This window comes from Rhinolophus hipposideros (genome assembly GCF_964194185.1).
Source record: "Rhinolophus hipposideros genome assembly, chromosome: 9".
Lineage (NCBI taxonomy): Eukaryota > Metazoa > Chordata > Mammalia > Chiroptera > Rhinolophidae > Rhinolophus > Rhinolophus hipposideros.
This window is the reverse complement of record NC_138055.1, coordinates 16,094,387-16,114,082: the sequence shown is the minus strand read 5'-3', so window position 1 is coordinate 16,114,082 and position 19,696 is coordinate 16,094,387. Positions and strand designations below refer to the sequence as shown.

Sequence of the window (19,696 nt, the reverse complement as noted above, 5' to 3'; positions counted from 1 at the left end):
GTCAGGGGAATCACTTCTTAAATTATGTAAATGTCTAACCACTATGCTGTACCCCTGAAATTAATATAAAATAATATTGAATGTCAACTGTAATTGAAAAATTAAAAAAGGGGGAGGATAGGTGAAGGGAAATAAGGATCCAAATTTCCAGGTATAAAACAAGTCATAGGATTTAATGTACAGCATGGAGAATAGTCAATAATAGTGTGATAGCATAGTACGGTGTCAGATGGTTGTTGGACTTATCATGGTGATCACTTCTTTAGGTACATAAATGTTGAATAATTATGGTGCCCCCTGAAATGAATATAATATTGTATGTTAGCTATTTTTAATAAAAATCTTTAATAAAAAAAAAAACTCTTGTCTCAGAACAACTTTGAATGATTAGAGACAGAGATTGAACAATCTGCAAAAAGGTATATGGACCAAAGTAAAGAAAGTGACATCCCACCTTGTGAGGGACACACAGATCAGCAGAACTGGGGCAACACAGGAAGAGGAAATCCATACCCACCTTGGAGCTGCACTGGGTGTAGGGTAGAGATTTGTTTAGCTGTTGTCTATGAAATTGGCATATTTTAACTATATAATAATAATGATTAAGAGTGGCTGAGCACCCACTATGTGCTGGGAACCAGTCTAAGTCCTTTACTTGTTGATTGCAGGTACATTTGGGGAAAGCAGTGGTAAAGATTTGAAATAATTTGAAGGTTCTCTGTTCAAATGAGTCTCAAAGAAATAAAATTAACAAAACTGCTCGGACAATTTCTAAACAAAGCCCTGTGAGTTATACGTATTTTTTTTTAATGCCACTAATTGATAAAGTATATGAACAGGTCTCTGGAGTCCCCGTGGCCATTGGAAGCCTAACTTCTACTTTCTTGCAACTTAAACATAAAATAGTCAACCTGCTGTAGGCTAGAACTGTGTTTCCCTAAAATAGAACAATAGAGAACTAAATCTTGAGGTTGTTGGGTTAACTTGCAAAGGGAAAAACATCTCTTGGTCTGAAAAACAAATGGAAAATGTTACTTTAAGCAAAGTGAAATGGTGTTTCTTGGTTTGCTTACATTATGTCTTACTGCAGGACTTCTCAGAACCTTTACTAGGCTAATGAGAATAGTCAGTACGTCAGAAAGGGACCCCAGAGGTAGGCTTTTTCAAATTATCTGATGAGAGAATTCTTCCGCAGCGTTCCCTGCAGAACTATTTAGGAAATGCAAATATGGGTTCATTTTACTATTTCCCCAGGGATCTGGCCCACTCCAAGCCCCAGAGATGTATCCACGTCCTTCTGAGAAAAAAGAATCAGAACGAAGCTTCCAACTGCTCTTCCTGGTAGTATCAGTTAAGGCAATACAGCTGCTACAACAGATAAACCTCAAACCTTCCTTGGCTTTACAGAATAATGGTTAATTTTTCAACAAGCAGCAGTCCCATGCACGTAGAATCACCCCGGAAGCTTTGAAAAATACTCCTTCTGTTCTCCACACCCAGAAGTTCTGATTTGATGGTTCTGGAGGAGAGCTGGACACCAGGGAATTTTTCTTAAGCTCCTCCAGGATTCTGAGCCATGGTTGCAACCCATTTGAACCAAGGGCTTCCTCATCGGGCATCTTCCCATTCAGACTTCTGGGTTCGCCTCTAAGGCTTTCTGTATTGGAGATTTCTCAGATTATTGATCAGTATAATGTCATGTTGTTATGAAAATTCAAAAAGAGGAAGATTTGGCAGAAAAAAAGAGGATTATTTAACCCAAACTAGTCTCTGTAACTGTATGAGTCCCCCAGTTAACTCAGTGTCATGAGATATACCCTCATAAGCCCATCTTATTGATAAGCCCAAACTTTATCCTTTCTGGTTCTGGGCCTGACACTTTTCCATTATGTCAATGGGACTGGAGTACCACCTGCTATTTATTTATGCATTAAATATTTATTGTTTTAGGCAGGAGAGGGTAGTGGTTAACAGTGTTAGCTCTGGCACCACACACTTTGAAAACCGGATCCCCACCCATGAGCTGTGTGACCTTGGAAAAGTTGCCTAACCTCTCTGCATCAGTTTCCTCATCTGTGAAATGGAGAAAATAATCCTCACTATTTCACAAAGTATTGTGAGGATTTAACAGGTTAATCCATGGAGATACCTAGAATAGTGACTAGCACATACTAAGTTTTCAACAAATGTTAGTTATTATTATTTGTTCTAATTATTTTCAAATGCACATCTCAGCTGAAGGTTGCCAGAAGTATGGAGACAATGAAGGCTATGCCCCTGTTCTCAAGGAATTCACAGTTGGGCATGGAAGACAGACATACAGACAGAGGATTGTGACAGATGTGACTGGGCTTTTGTAGCATTAAGTGCATAACTTAAGTGCTAGGGTCTCCAAGGTGCTGTTGGAGGCACAGGACTGGTAGGCTTCCCTGAAGAGGTGGCATTAGATCCTTGAAGAGGTGGTCTTTGAGAGAAAGATGAAATCTATAGATTCAGTCATTTGCTACTGAAGCGACATAGAAGAGGGGAAAGGATGAGTCGAAAACCCAATTTTTGGCACCTGCAAAAAGACATTTCTTTGCAATAGTTTGCCAGCCAACCGGGTGAAACCACCCCCACTCTTCAAAGTCAAGGACACAGGCTTCCACACCATGCCCTCCGCTGGACTGTACTCATTTACGGGTGCTCCCACAAATACTGCCCAAGAGCAAGCTTGGAATCAGACAGCGAAGCCTGTAGTTTTCCATCAGGTGGTTGTGGAAAGGTTGGCAGGGCTGTGGGTCCAGGAGCAGACAGAACCAGAGGCATCAGAGGCAGAGTAGTAGGAGGCAGGAGCTTATTCCTGGGAATTTCACAAGGCACAATAACTCTAGATCATGTCTCTGCCCCAGCCCCTTCAGGATATCCTGTCATTCAGCCAGGGTACATATACAGTTGAGAGTGACAAGTGTCACCACAACCCCTGGATTTGCCATTTTTCCTGCCTAGAGGCAGGTCTCACATGTCATCACATTTAATCCAGAGAAAAGTGAGGGGAGGATTTAAAAACAAACACTGAAATGAGAAAGAATTCACTGGGAGTTCATCAGACGAAGTTAAAATAGATAAACAGTTCTGACAAGTGCCTGGCACGGAGAAATACTTCCTCGCCATGCTACAGAAATTAATGTTTTTTCTTGGATTGATGGTACAAAGTTTCTGCTCCCCACCTGAAACTGCAGAGCAGGTAAGATGAGACTTGAGTTTTGGGGCAATTTTTTTTTCTAATTTGTTAGTTTTCATGATATGTTCAAAAGCTTTTTGCTTTCCTATGTTGTCACGGATTGAGAGTACTATGTGGACTTCATAAAATAAAGAGAAAGCTTGTGGAGAATAATGGTGATGCACCGTCTTTCTGAAGGTGTGCTCACCCAGTTGGTGGCGATTCCTGTGCTAACACGCCATTGTTGGCAGGTCTGATTTTGATGCCAACATTCCTCTTGTCCTGGTGGATTTGGGTATCCTGGTTTTGTGTGTGTTTATTTAGGAGTCTCATCACTGCAAATACCTTCTATTACGCCATTCTGAATGGAGAAGATAACAAGGGCTGTAGAGAGATGTTTTGGGGAATTCCAGATTGGGTGATATCTGGCTGAGAAACACAGTAGTACAAAATGTGTTAGGTATTCATCCCTCTACCTCACAAGTCACAGTAGAAGTGCCCAGGGCAGTAGAAGCAGCAGCCCGTGTGAGTACACTAGCACGCCAACTTCTTGAGCAGGCTCACCTGAGTGGCCACTAACCAAGTTCAGTGTCAGACCTGCAGCAAGGCCCGCCTCCAGGAGGGGTGGGTGAAAGGCAATCCAAGTGATCGATTTAAAATGCATTTCACAAGATACAATGGCTGCTATATTAGTAATAAAATTTAAACATGATTCTGCACCTGTACCAGGCAAATTTTAATCTGCACCACCAGCTTCTTTCCAGATGGCTGGACTCTGACAGTGTCTGTCATGAAAACTTTGAGAGATGGGATAATGTTTATGCACTCCAGCTCTGAGGTTAGATAGGCGTGAGTTTGAACTGTGGTTTCATTTGTTTCACAAATATTTCTAAGGACCAGTGACTGTTCTTCACAGCTTACTAGCTGTTCAGCCCTGAGCGAGTTCCTGAGCCTCTGTAAGCTTCCATTTCTCCCTTGACAGTACTCCCCATCAGCAGTAATTACCATCCTCGCTATCACCATCACCATCATCCTAATGACTGCTTGCTTTGGCGCACATGTCGGGTTTTGACTGGTGCTTAAAGCTGAGTTTACTTTCCAAGAGGGGATCTTATGAGAAACAAAATGAGTCATTCCATTTGAAAAGGACAATTTGATGTCCAAAGGATTTTTGAAAAGAGAATATTAACTTCGGCCTACTAAGAAAGAAAAAACAAAGCAATGTCACCCCATATACTTACCCACCTGGGGAACCCTAATGTAAAGGCAATCCTGCTTTAAAAACTATAGAGGTATGATGACCACTCAAGGGGATTAATTCAAACTATACCTAAGGGTGGCTTTTATTATTATTCCATAAAGACCATTTCAATGCTATTTTTGCTTCATAAGATCACCAAATGAAAGCTGCCAGTAAAAACAGATTTTGTTTTCCTATACACCACTACACAGCGTGCAGGGAAGAGAAATGGCTAATCAAGGAATCAGAAGTCCACTCACTTACAGCGTGATCTTGGGCAAGTCACTAAACCTCCCCTCACCTCAGTTGTCTCATCCATAAAATGGGAATGATGACACCTGCCCTACTTATCTTTAGGGTGGTTGAGGTCAAGTAAGATGATGCCTTTGGAAGTATGCATAATATAAACCACTCTGTCAGTGTAAGGTTTCCTCCCTCGTTCAACCTTTATAGATTTCAACAAATTTGGAAATAGCTGTGGTGTTCCCTCGCCCCCTACTCCAGTATTGGGCTCGAGGAATATGCTGTGACATGACAAAGAAGTACGAGAAGTAAATGAAGAGCAATGACAACAACATTGTGCTCTAATGTTGTTAGAGCACACTAGAGCTCAGTGGCTGACCACTGAGAAAAGGAAGAGAAATGAGTGTGGATGTGGGGAGTGTTACACAGAGCCCTGAAGGATATGAGGTTTGGGCAGCCACGGGGAAGGGAAAGAACATTCCTATCAGAAGAGGCAACAAGCAAAACACAGAGATGGAAACAGAGAAGCAATACAGGAATTAGCACTTACTGCCTACAATATGCCACAGACTGGGCCAGGCAATTTGTACGTGTGACGTCATCTAAAGTCCTCAGTAACCTGAAGAGTGGTTATCAGTATCTCCCCTCACAGAGGCCGGCAAAGGGGAAAGAATTCATTCCAGATGGCACACTTAGCAAGATACTGTGCTTGATTCCCAGCATCGGTCTTTGGACTCCTAAGTTCAGTCTGTCTTCATGGTACAAAGTTGCTGCTTCTTAAGCTTGATGGGGACATGAAAGAAATTTGAAAGAGGGGAGGCAATCTACTTGGGAGGATCGGTACCAGTATCATGGACAAGGAGGGGTCCTGAAGACAGGGCCAAAGTGGCTCTGCATGAATCATTTTAACAGTTCTCTGCTGCCTGGTGTTGCTAATTGATGGTGTCTAGTGTGCCTGTCTGATTTCCTACAGTGCATTCATTCAATCAACAAATATTTCCTGAGCACGACTGTGTGCCAGACAGTGTTCTAGGTGCTCGGCACAAAATAGAAAAAGATTGCTGCCTTCAGGGAGCCCACATCCTAGCTGGATTGCAATCAAAAGATTGCCAACATATTGGGAGCAGAAGCCATATGCTCCACGACATTTAGCACCCAGGCTAGGGTTTTTCTGTGGAATTAATGTGGAAGTGGTATCCCTGAGATTTGTTGATCTATGACCGATTAACCCTGAATAACCTGCCTTGACAATTTCCCACTTAAAGACAATACTCTACAATATGTTGCAGGTTTCCCATTTGGAAAAGTGTAGGTAGTAAGGTTACCTCACCTTGCTGGACTCCAGACTTTAGATCAGCGATGGCAAATGGGTGGGACAAGCAACCCATTGCACAGCCAGGGCAGACAATGCTTGTTGATCCCAACACTCTTTCCAGATAAGATTGAAAGCAGCCCTCCAGTCATGACCAATCAACCTCTCTGCCATCCCTGTCATTCCATTGACATAAATGGAGAAGATTGGCCCAGCAAGGTTCTGCTAATGGGACTTTTTTTTTTTTTCACAGGCAAAAAGATGCGATAAGAAGTCTCTCCTTATAATTAGGACTGAGTGCCTATCCTGCTCACTCAGTCTTGGAATTAAGTGCCCCGATGGTTACACCAAAGTTACCAATGGCTCTGTAGGGGTTCGAGATTGCAGGTAACATTATGAGAAAATAAGTGTGCTCAAGTCTTGGAACTCAAGGGATTGTGAAACAGAACTTCCTGTCTCAAAAACTCAAAAACTCAAAAACTACAAAGCATTTCCATGATTTTCTCTTACTCTGAGACTACATGAGTTCAAACTTAGGTGACTCACAACTATGACCTTGAGTCTACAAAATATATTGTTATCAATTCACATTTTAATACAAAATTAACTATATTGCATTGCACATAAACATTCTCCCTTCATTTTGCCTTTCTTTAGTTTGAAAATACAGATTTTGTTTCACTTGGAAAGGGTTCTAGTCAGACCATGTTAAAAGCCTTGGGTCTGACAGTTGCCTTACCAACAAGTTATGGACCCTGATATTCATTAGAACCCAAAAAAAGGGAGACAAATGAATCACAGCTTCACTGCATTTCATGTGAGCTCTGCATTCCTGAAATCCTTTATGATTCAAAACTCTCATAATTCAAAGCTAATCCTTGCAAAGGATGACAAGCACTTCTGCTCACCAGCTAATAGACGAAGCCATGCAGCTCAAGTGCAAACAATGTTTTATTTACTTAGTCTACTCATTTAGACATTAAGCAGTACTGAATGATTTCATTTTTAACGTGTAAAGGATTAGTATGATTTTTTATTTTGTATACAATGAAACCTTAACACCGTTATATCTAGAAACACTAAAGTCAAATCCTGGAATAAGCCATCCAGGCAGCCATCCCTGTCAGAAAACAATGGTGTTGACCTCCACAGAATTGCTATTCCAGACCTGTATCTCAGCTTATACAAAAACTGTTCTAAAGAATTCATCGCTATATCTCCCTCAAGGAACCTGTGGCAAATGTCACTCACTACATTGTACCACCTCTCACAGAAATTTCTACACCTATAGTATCTGCAAACACATGTGCTACTCCTGAGCAATTGGTTTGCTTTAAACCCACAGATCCTGTGTTATCACATAACTTGTGATCTTTCTCTTCTCACACTGGCTGCTAGGATACCAAGTGACATATGTGAAGTACACTTTCTAGCATGTGCCTAGACCCCAACCCAATTTTTCTCATCTACTAACTTCACTTCTGACATCATTTTAGATATTTCACCCCTATTTTCATTGTGCCCTGATTTTTTTCACGCATTTCTTACAATGAAAGATAAATCAGGATTACATTTTATTCTACTAGAAAGCAAACTGTGTTCAATGTATATTTTTTTTAAAATATAGCCAAGTGTAAAGACCTAAATAAAAAATCTAGGGCAAACCCACTGCCCAGAGTTAACTGGATCGCTCTGATTGTGGGTTAATGTCCTCTCTTTATCCTTGAAGGTATACCTTTGAGGTCAGATCATACTCTCGGTCTCTCCCTGGATGCCGCCACATCTGTAGGAAGGACTACCTCCAGCCTCAGTGCTGTCCAGGTCACTGGGGCCCAGACTGCCTGGGTAAGTAGCACACTTTTCTTGGATTTTGATACTTGCTTCTCAGTGTCCCTCCCATTGGACAGAAAATGGAGAGGACGGAAACTCGATAAAAGGAGAATATCAGCATCTTTTTCTAAAAAGTCACATTTCTGTCTAAATGTCGACAATCTTTCTTGCCCTCTCAGCTTTTCTAAAGAAATCTGCTTTCCTCCAGTTAGTGATCTCTCTGTAAGAGAACCGCTTTCGAATTCAGAAAATGAGACAACTAAAAGGAAATCCATCTTTACAAAAAAAAAGATAACGGCCCATAGAGAGGAAGTAAGAATGCTGGGTTCTTGTGACCCCAAACACAGTTTTCTTTAAGAAGAAAGTTTGTTGCAACACCTCAAAAGACTGTAGTTATTGCTGAGCAACCAAAATAATTACTAAGTCTTCGAAAAATGTAGAAATTGGGATGGAATATCAAACTCTATACTAACCAGGTTCCACTAAAAGAAAAACTACTGGCCAAGTCTGAGCCAGTGGTAATTAGTCTCCTGTGGTCAAGCATTGCATGTGTTGGCTGAAATTCAACTTCTATCCTGGTTCGAGATGTTTACATTCTAGAGTGTAAACAAGTGACTTCATCCTTTCTATGACATGCAAATTATATGAGATCCCTTTTTGCCTTGGATAGTAAAAAAAAAAAAAAATCAGACATTTTAATTCATGAATTTGCCATTTATTTTTCATCTACTAAAATGTAATGAAAACATCTCCTTATTACCTACTTAAGGGGAGAGAGTCGTTCTCTTTTGCTTTGTGTTTTTTTCGATTAAAAGAACATAAGCAAATCGTACACAGCTTGTAAAATTTAGAAAAATATGAAAAAGAAAAACTACTGCAACTTGTATTCTGTCACACATCGGAAACCCTGAATAGTTTGGCGTATTTCCCTGGTCTTTTATTCCATACAGCTTCTAAATAGTTGAGCCCATATTGTATGTACAATGGTGTCTCCTGTCTCTTTTTGTAACTAATGATTAAATGAATAATAGCTTCCATTTACTCAACATTGCTGATATTAGGTTGTAGAGAGGTATTTGACCTGTATTATCTGATTTAATCCTTAAAACAAATCTTTGAGTTAGACATTTCTATCTCCATTTTGCAAATGAGGAATCAGAGATTTAAAGATTATCTCTTGCCAGTTTCCTTTGGACTGGTAAGTGATAAAGCAAGTTCTCATTTAGGGCTGCCTGGCGCCAAAACCTGAGAGAGAAAGAGGGTGAGAGAGAGAGAGATCCTCTAAATGTTTGTGTGTTTTTTTAAATTTCTCTTTTGATTGGTAGTACCTTCAATCCTCCCACTCAATCAATGCCTGGATCATCTTGCCTGGAAAGGGCAAGGTTTGGGGTTTAGGCTGTCTTGGCCCTACTCTCTGTTCTGCTCTGTAACTGTTCTGTTCTCCGTTTCACCCAAGCATGTTGGCACAGTGTGTTTCTAAGAGTTTATTACATCAGAATCAAGTGATTAACCCAGACTTCCAGATTTCCAGAACTTTTTTAATGCTAAATGTGACCCCGATCACATCCTATTCTTATATACATCCTAATATAACAGAAAGAACTTTTAGATTTAATTTTCTCTTTCTAACCCACAAAAATGAATCTGATACTAAGTTACTAATCAGAGACACCACAGACAAGAAAATGATTTGTCCAAAATATAGTAACAAAAGACAGCGCATCCAACATAATTAATGATGGACCACAGCCACGAAAGGAAAAGTACTCTGAGCCTTTTGCCAAGCTTTAGGTTTGAATTTAGTTCCATCATTACTGGTTTGGACAAGTTATTTCCAGCTTATGCCTCCATCTTCTTAGCTGTCAATGGGGGTAAATAGTCCTAGTTTATAAAACTATATTAGAGATTTTAAAACATTGATATAGGTGAAAGTACTTGGCAGGTGTATGACACAAAAAAAGACTTCTTATAAAAGTTTTATGAGTGAGTGAATCACCGTCAAAACAGACCTCTGATAATGAAAGGCAAATAAAAGGACACCCTTTCTCCGAGGCCTTTTTCAACTGTGGGTAACTTATCATGAACAGGTTAACGAGACTGAAAATCTTCAGTGGGTTTCACATGGTCACCCTCTGCTATATGCAATTGTGGTAAGGCTCACACCTGCCATGGAAGTTGTCTGCAATTCCTTGAACGTTCAGGCATTTCCTTCTGATAGGTCTGGAAGCCACAGAAGCAAAACATATAAAAACCAAGGCTTGGACATTCTTTCTGCTGTCCTCTCATTGGGACAAAAGTGTACTTCCCTTTATCTTCATCTTCCAAACATACTGAATGTCTCAAAAGGCTTCCTTCCTTCCTTTGGTTCAGGAAAGAGATAAATCCTCTACGTGGCTGTGTTCTTTCACCTCTTACATTTTGTGGTGATGACAGGCGCTATCTTGATTATCACTTTACATTTCCGCAAGGATAAGGCCATTTTAGAGCTGCTGACATGTGTCCATCCTTCTTTTTGAGGAAGTACAAGCTTTGGAATGGCCTTCTTTCCCAGGCAAGGGCAGTATCCACTTCCTTTTAATGCTCAAGAAATACATTCATACTCAACACCACTGGGTTACTCTTTAAATTCTTTTAATAGTACCTTATTCGAATTAGAAAATAACTCTATGATCAATTCTGAAAACTTGGAAAACTCAAAAAAGCAGAAGGGAAAAAAATTTACTCATCATCTTCTAAAATTAAGACTAAGGCATGAATTCTCACTTGGGAGAAAAAAAAAATATATATATATATATATAATCATTCTGACATAAGAAAGGTGTTTCTATCCATTTTTAATGTGATTTGCCCTCATTAAAACTTGTACTGCTTTGTCAGATCTGCATATGGAAGTCTATTCTCAGCACAAAAACATATTTTTAACCTTGCAACATCATACATTTGAACAACCAATATTCTATTTGACGTGAAGTAGATCTTTTCTTATTTGAATGTGCCAGTTCTTTTTATTCCATCACGAATGTTAATGAATTTGTGCTGTAACTCAAAGCAATGGAAAAAGAATGTGGCAAAACAACCTGATTATTTCAAAAGGAAATGATCTTGAATCTTCTTTTTCAGGTCAATGTCATCGAATTATGCACGTTGAATTTTTTTGGTTTGTCATGTTATTTGCATTTTCAGACCACTTTTTTCCTTCCTGGTGTATGTTCCTTGCCATCCACTGCACAGGTTGCAAATAACAGACTATATGGATTTGGAACCATTCTTTTAGGCATGCCCTTTTCAGTTCTGAGTGACAAATGATGCTGAGTTCACATGAGGAACCTATTTCTCATCATTTTCCCAGACAGACAAGTTCAACCAGAGTTATAAATTGAATACCGGGACAGAGTCTCTGCGTAGCACTGTGAGCCAAGCTTTTACACAAAGGTGGTGACATAGAACAGGCACCCCTAGAGTTTCTTGGGAGATAAAGTTACAGGGAGGTCCCTGGCCTTTGCTGGCCAGGAAGTTAGTTACCTTCCTTTAAAGAAACAGCACAGCTGATGATTTGCTGACAGCTTACAATGGGTAAGCCGCCTCCATGAGGAAAGTCACAATGCAAGGGACCACCAGAGTGTCCGTGAGCAAAGGGAAATGTGATAATGACCTAAAATAGCCTTATCAACTCCTGAGCCTCACAATGCATCAGAAATGTACCCTTATAGCAAATTCTGTAATCTCTTTTCCAAGTGTGGCTGCTGAACACGTCAATTTTACTATCTTTTTCTTAATGGGGGCCTGAGGGGATAGTGAATGATTAGAGAAGCGGGAAAGAAATTCACACTTTTGCATAAAAACCTCCACCTCCTCCCTGCCTGGGAAAATTCACATTGATTTTTTCCGGCATACCCAGAAGTTCTCAAACATTCCTGCACAGTAAAATTACTGTCAAGCCTGTGAAAATGCATATTCCTGGGTCTTACACCCAGAAATCCCCACTTGGTAGGTGTAAAGGGCCAAACTTGGCATAAAATTAAAACTGGTTATTCCTAACCAACGGGTTGAGTATGGACTGAAATACAGCCCATCCTTGGCTCACCAAGCCACACTTTCTTGGTCCACCCCAAGGAAGGACCACCTCTCAGTTGTAGTTTCATCCTCTTGCCAAGTCTTGTCTGTTGGATATATTGACGAGGGCAGTGGGGGCTGGGGAAGCTTTCTTAATTTGCACAAAGCCTCTCTATGCTCTGGTGGATTAGCCCAAGTCCTGTGAAAAGCAGATGCCAATGCAGCGCTAGAAATGCTGGAGGTTAATTAAAAGAAGTGCCTACAAGAGAAAATGAGAAGGAAGCCAAGAGATGCTGGGGGAGCCATCCAACAAGCACGGAGGTCTGACCCTTGTGAATAAGAGAGGGAGCCAAGGAAGGTTAAATGGGAAAGTCTTAGACCACATGTAGCTCTCAGAAAATTTGGTAAAGCTGACGGTGAGTCCTCCAGCCAAAGTCACCCAACAGAGGAGTTCTGTGTCTTCTAAGAATGGGCCTGCCCTGGTATCCCTGCCAGTCTCACTCACTGCTGGAAGCAGTCATGGGAAGTGTGGCCTCATGAATAAGATGGTGGTTTGGGGGGAATTTATGCTCTCACCATACAGAGGTGAGAGGTGCAATTTCATGGCTACTATTCCTGAAGAAGAGGGCCTTAAGAATCTGCCTTGGTGTTAAGGAAAGATGATATAGGAACATTTGTGACAGCATGGATGGATCTTGAGAGTATAATGCTAAGTGAAATAAGTCAGACAGAAAAAGTAGAGAACCCTATGATTTCACTGATATGTGGTATATAAACCAAAAACAACAAAAAAACAAGACAAACAAATGAGGAACAAAAACTCATAGACACAGACAATAGTTTAGTGGTTACCAGAGGGTAAGGGGGTGGGAGGAGGGAGATGAGGGTAAGGGGGATCGAATATATGGTGATGGAAGGAGAACTGACTCTGGGTGGTGAACACACAATGGGATTTATGGATGATGTAATACAGAATTGTACACCTGAAATTATGTAATTTCATTAACAATTGTCACCCCGATAAATTTAAAAAAAAAAAAAGAATCTGCCTTGGTAACAACCCCCCCTCCCAGGTGATTAGAAGCAGATGGTCCAGTAAATACCCTTAGAGAAACATCTGCCTACATTTTTAAAAAGAAAGGCTTGCTAACCGTCCCCTAAGGAACAAGGATACAATGTCACACTGTCAGGAGTCGGGATGGAGGAAGCTTTCCATTCCTCCATGATCAGCCTGTAACCCAGAATATGGTAATATTCTCAGTAGGTGACTCAGCCCCATTCTTCTCTATATGTTATCACAAGGCATGGGCTAAGTAGGAGGGACAACCAGAGGATAGGAAAGTTGAGTCTGCTCTAGAGGAGGCGTCAGGGAGAGTGTCTTTTCGGATGGGAAGGGCACAGGCAAGGCGTGGAGAGAAGGAGACGCCCAGGGTAGTCAGCTAGGGTGAACAGAAGGGATGTGAGATGGGAAAGGAGTTGGTAATGGACGGAGGAAACTATTCAGTGGAATGCGAGTGTGGGAGACTAGGGTTCAGGCATCATTGCCTGCAGAAGTAAAAATGCCCGGGAGGGCATTTCTGCGAGTTGGCACTGACTGCTGAGGCTCAGAGTGAAGGAGGCTCTATGTTCTTCTGAGCCAGCCCGGAAGGCAAGGTTGAGATCTCTCAGAGGGCCCCTTGCATGCCTAGGGAGAGGCATGGGGACCAAGAGAAGTGAACAGGGGCAGAGCTGTCACCGGTCTATCTTCCTGGTCCTGCCTAAAGTTGGGCCAAGTTCTTACAAAAACCATCTCAGCCCAAGAAGGGCCTAATGTCAGAAGGAAATGGGAGAAGAGTTGCGTGATAGTAGATGCTGTACAGAAATGTTCTCTTAGCACCTCATGTCAGGCATTGTGAACTCGAGTCCTTCAGCTGGTTTTCAGATGAACTTCAAAGTGCATCCCTGGGATGGTGAGGCCCTCTCCTTTTCTCTTTATCCTCACCTCCTGCTGATCTTTTTAAAATAAAGACCAGTCCTTAGTGATCTGGCTATTGCCCTCAGATCTAAGTCAACTGGGCCATTCAGGATTAGGTTGTTTTTGGTAAATGCAGGTGACCTCCAGTAGGTGGAGTGATGAGCGCTCCAGGTCTCTTCCCCCTCAACAACCTTGATCCCAGTTAGGAAACCAGTGTTTATTTGATTATCTGTTGATCCATGACTCTCTCCCCCCTGGACTGGACTAGAACCGTGGAAATAGAGACCAGATCTGTGCACACACCTTGTATATCCAGGATCTTACTTGGTCCAGATTCAAATAGGTGCCCGATATCGCGGAGTGTTGGTACCTGTTATACTGCCAATCTGAAAGAACAAAAACTGGAGAGGATGGAGAGTATCCACTCTAAATAATAACAGCCACCATTTATTGAGCACCTAATATTTCCAATCCCTACCAGAACCTGCCAGGATGACACTTGAACTGAATCTCAGAGCCAGGCATTGACATTCCCAAAAGGATACAGCTGGCAAAGAGTTGACCTGGGCTTCAAACCAAGAACGTTCTGATTATAATGCCCCGGCTCTTTCGTGACATCATTGCATCTCATGCAGCCACCGCCCTAGATGATGCAACATATTGGTTTTCAACGTGGTTTATATTAGCTACCTGTCAGCGTGTCTTCTCCTTCACGCATGAGCATTTCTGTTATCTGTGCTGTGGCCCTGGTGTACAGGAGGGCTTGGTTTGTGTCTAGCATGATGATATACAGTGTGGAAGACTCTGCAGCACCTGCCTGTGTTTGAAGCCTGGCTCTGCCACTGTTGTAAAGAAAGAAAGACCACAGACTCAAAGTGTACAATTTAGACCCTGTGGTTTACTAACCTTCTGCACGCAGGGAAGAAACAGAGGAGCCAGAGAGAACATAGCTTACGCATGTGCCACTCAACTCTCTCTCCTTCCAGTACCTGCAAGTTACATGTGTTCTTTTAAAGAACTAGCCTAGTACATCAAGCGAGCCATCGGGGTATCACTGAGAGAAGGGATGGCTTGTCTCTGTGGTCTCTTTTTTTTAGAAGTCTCTTTTTCCCAAAACTGCCTTTTCTGTTTCCATGGATGCTGATTTCTCGGAAGCTATATGGCACAGCAAGCTCGTGGCACGGAAGAGCTCTGAACAAAGGTCTTTGTCGATGGGTATGGAAGGGGAGGGAGGGCAGGAAGGTGGACGCTTCCAGTAGAGGAGGGGCAAGTGAGTCTTTCATTATCCCTTAACAGCTGGGTGACCTTGAGCCACTTTACCACCACATGCCTCAGTTTCCTCATCTCGAAAATGGGGCTTAAAATAGGACTTAATGTCAGGAGATTGCTTTGAATGGTACATACATACATCCTTTATTATTATCTAGAACTCCATACCATGAGCGGTTGTGTGGAAGGCATTTGCCTTGCTAACTCACATTTGGGGTGACATTTGATCCTGCCTCATTCACACAAACACATTTCATGGCCATTGTATGATTTCTGCTTGGTGTTTGCTGGTCCGGATCCCTTGTTTACACAGAACTCACCCAATGTGGTATTACATCCATGTAGAACGTAGACCAACAAGTAAAAAAGAAACAGAAATTTGTTTCACTCTCATCACAGTAGTATCTTACACTTCTGTCACTTATCAATACTTTAACACCCAATTGGATTTGGGGCCTTGTGATTTCTGACTTTCTAGCTGAATGTCCCCGTCCTGCAGGGACTCAGCTCCTGCTCCCTGCACAAGGCAGGATATGGTGAGGCCGAAAAGGAACACCCACAGAGCCATTTACAGTGGGGTCATACCACTATATTCTCGCTGGCAGCTGGGTTGGAGATACAGGAAGCAGGAGCCACACTATCTGCAATCTGCCAACCGACCAACCACTTTGCCAGTATAGCCACGGCAGTTATATCAGTGGCCAATGGCTAACCGGTAACAGCTGATGGCCACCCAGCCACAGCAGATGGCCATTGGATTACAGCTGATGGCTACGTAATAACGGAGCCAGCATCTTTCCACGTGAGGCCGAGAGCCTGGAAACTGCTCTCCTGGCTCTGTCCCTACAATCCCTCTGCCCCAACATGTACCATAATGCTTAGTGGGTAGTGAATATTCTCTAAATGTTTAGTGAATGACTGAAATCCTCTAATAAATGTCTATAAAAGCTCCAATTCAGGCCTAGCATAGCCCCAAAGTGCAAAATCTGTGCTTGTTTGGAATCAGCTTCTGAGTAAAATCTAAATTCTTGTGCTTGCCACACAAAGCTTTTCATTCATTGAACTCAAGGATCTGATGATTCCTCATCAGCTACCTCTTCCCCCAGTACCCAAGTTCCAGGCCCCAGCAAACTTCTTACCATTCCGGGAACAGGCTGTGGCCTCATACAACTCTGAGACTTCGTACTTGTCCTTTCCTCTTCCTGAAATGCCCTTCCCTTTCAAGCACAGCCAACTCCTATTGAGCCTCCAAAACCCCAGCTTAAGTAATTCCTCCTTAGGGATATCTCCTAGACTCCCCAAGGCAGCATTAATAGCTCCCTTTTCTGGTCTCCCTCAAAATCCTATCTAGCACACTAACAGGCCTGGCCTTAAAGTCACGCTAAGCGGTGAGCTGAATTCCCAGCTTTGCACCTTGTCAAGTGTGTGTCTTTGAGCAAATCATGTGACCTCACTGAACTTTATCCTCCTTATCTGCTAACCAGCACCAATAGCAACCCCTGAGGGTGGCAAGGGGAATGTTTTAATTAGATCATTGTAAAGTGGATAGCAAATGTCCAAGATTATAAAAATAAACAGCAGTTTGATGCTTACTATTACAGCTCCTGACATCACACAGCATGATTCACTTGCCTCCCCTGTATAACCCTAGGTGATACTAGCAGGGTCTTCCATTATTTCTTATCCCCACTCAGTAACTGGCACATAGTAGGTGCTTAATGCATCTTTACAGAATGCTTGTGTGTAGTCATGAATGAATGAATCTGAGTCCTTTTATTCCCTAGAATGTCCAGGAGGAGCGAGGTCCCCCTGCAGTGGCAGGGGTAGTTGTGTGGAAGGCATGGAAGGAAACGGAAGCTGCCTGTGCCAAGTAAGTTCAGAAACGTGTTCTCGCCTCTGACTCTGCTCCCTCTCCTTACCTTTTGTCCCTCCTTAAACAGACACATACTAGCTGGAGTCTCTAAGAAGTAGCGATATTCGTATAAAGAGTAGGCAATGTGCAAGAAAGTGACTTCTTAAAGGCATGGGGCCTTTGAGTCTGTTAACTGCTCAGCCTTAAGCGTGTCCATCTATGAAATGGGTTTGATAATAATACCTATGTAATTAGATTAGTTGAAAAAGTGAAATGAGATCATACCAGCGAAAATACTTTGTGAAACAATCCAGGGCTGTAGAAATTGTCATTGTCCCTGTTCATAATCACCACTATTAGAAGGATTTCTTTGTTATCCCATGAAAGTGACTTTTGCTAGACTTTTTAGATGACTGAAGTACAAAGAAATCCTTCTGAGAAAAAAACAATGAGCTCCACTGTCTTCAGAAATGCCACATTGAGAGAGTTTTCATTTCATCCTTGGATACAATGCTGAGATGGCTGTTAGCACTGGCTCTGTAGTGACGTCTTTGGACGGACAAAGCAGCTTTCTTCTGAAGAGCGCCATGCTCAGTAAAAAAATAATACAGGGCTTTACATACTTATTGTCACACAAAAACAGCAAAAAATAAAGGGGAAAAAATAGAAAGGCACTTCCAGATAAGCACAGAAGAAAAACGTAGCTGAGAAGCAAATGCTGACCAGACCATCAGTGAGAAATCAATGGACTTCCTGGGTAACAGATCACTTTGGGTCTAATGATATCTACCCGGGGTGTTTTGCAGAAAGGGTTTGGTGGAACAGCCTGTGAAATCTGTACGGATGACAATGTATTTGGACCCAACTGCTCAGCAGGTATGTCTGATTTTTGTCTAATCAGATGCATTTAGAAAGGCTGACAGTCTAAACATGGCTATACAGCAAAAGACCCCAAAAAGACTGTTCCTTGGGGGGAAAATACGAAAGAGTTGTGTATAACCAAGTCTACTGAGACAAAACAGAGTTGACAACAAATCTGATCAAACTCAGTTTTTGAAAAAAGGGCGTGTTTCCTGTGGTGTTCAGCACTTGCAGTCAGCATTCCTTACCAGCGATGTTTCCTGGCAAATTGGGGGCATACAGCTTCCTCTCTCTAGGCTCCATGAATCAACACCCACTGTTCTTTCCCGGTCCAGCTTCTCCCTAAGGTCTTTCCAGATCCTGGTCTCAGCATTGACCATCTCCCCATGGCCATTACTTCCACCATAGATCCCTTCACATTCTATTCTGTCCTTTCCTTTGGGGAGTTCGCAAATAAATGCCTGAGGTGATCAGAGATTGTTGGCTCCATGTTGCAGATTAAAACAAACAAACAAACCTGACACTGGTTTGTCCACTCTCTTATTTTTGGTTTCCCCCAGAAGTATAACCTGAAACAAGGATTTCAGTACCAGTAGCATATGTAGGAGGTGACCCCAGCAACCACTAAGAAAGTGACATAGGGGGAATAATGGGTGTGTTTTCAAGTCAGAGACTAGTGTGGACGAACAGAGCTTAATCCCCTGGGGAACTCTGGAGTTGGTGTGGAACTTTCATCTCAGAGTTATCTCACCTGAGGGGAGAGAGCCAGAGTGCAGCAAGAAGAATAATCACTCCTCCCCCAAAAATGTCCACATCCTAATCCCTGGACCTGAGAATATATTCCCTTACATGGCAAGGAGGAATTAAAGTAGCAGATAGAATTAAGGTTGCTAATCAGCTGACTGTAAAATGAGATGATCCTGGATGAGGATTTAATGAGATAATCAGTGCACGATAAATGTTAGCAATTATTGTTATTACCGATTATTCCCTAGTGTCCCCTAATCTTTCTCCATCTACCACTCCATAAAAGATGATTTCATAAGAGTCAGCAAAAATACATTTAAAACAGATGTTGGTATTCTGTATGTTTTTAAGATTACATTATACTAAAGGACATTAAACTCAAATATAGTCAATTGATTGCTTAGAAATCGATTGCTTAGAAATCGTGTGTCCCAAATTGTCCCTTTCCTTCCAGAATACTAGCATTTAAATCACTTATTTTAAATAAATATTGAAATGGGAAGGAAGAAAGACAGTATCTAGCATTGGTTACTTCTCAAGAAAGCCAATTAATTACTTTGGGATGAAAATATAGATAGAAAATTAATCCGTGTTGCCTCCAGGAAACTGGTATTGGTTGCCAGTGAGCACAGATGTCCATGGAGATTCCAAACATTTCTAAATAAAGTAGCATTTCTTCACACTTGCTTGTGCCATGGAGAGAGGGCAAGCGAAAGGGAGAAAGATGGTTTAGAGACCTAAATTGTTAAGAAAGTTACAAACCTAAACCGAAAGTCGGAAGAAAAAAATTCCCAATTCTAGGTTCTAACAGAACGTCGTGTGGTGACAGAAAGGTTCTTTACCTGTGTTATCCCACAGAGCCTCTGTCACACGTGACCATGGAGGACCTGAAATGTGGCTAGTCTAACCAAGGGGCTGAATTCTAAATTTTCGTTCATGTTACTTACTTTAAATGTAAATAGTCACATGTGGCTAGTGGTTACCATATTGGAAAGCTCAGCTCTAGAACATACGATGCCTAAGAAAAGGTTTTAAAACCAGACTGGCCTGTATTTAAAACCAACCCCAGCTGCTGTGTGACCTGGGGCAAGCTATGTAACTTCTGCAAGCCTTCCTCATCTATAAAACAGGAA

The 19,696-nt window shown here is 41.8% G+C and overlaps 1 protein-coding gene across 1 annotated transcript in view; it reads left to right on the top strand.

Moving 5' to 3' along the window:
- Nucleotides 1-3,151: 3,151 nt before the first annotated feature.
- STAB2 (stabilin 2) overlaps nt 3,152-19,696 on the top strand; it is a gene marked incomplete at its 5' end in the record, with an annotated part of 132,830 nt that continues 116,285 nt past the window's right edge. Inside the window, 5 exons of the mRNA XM_081059459.1 lie at nt 3,152-3,226; nt 6,251-6,384; nt 7,727-7,842; nt 16,888-16,973; nt 17,762-17,831. Coding sequence (XP_080915585.1) covers nt 3,152-3,226; nt 6,251-6,384; nt 7,727-7,842; nt 16,888-16,973; nt 17,762-17,831 — 481 coding nt within the window. The remainder of the gene's footprint in view (nt 3,227-6,250; nt 6,385-7,726; nt 7,843-16,887; nt 16,974-17,761; nt 17,832-19,696) is intronic.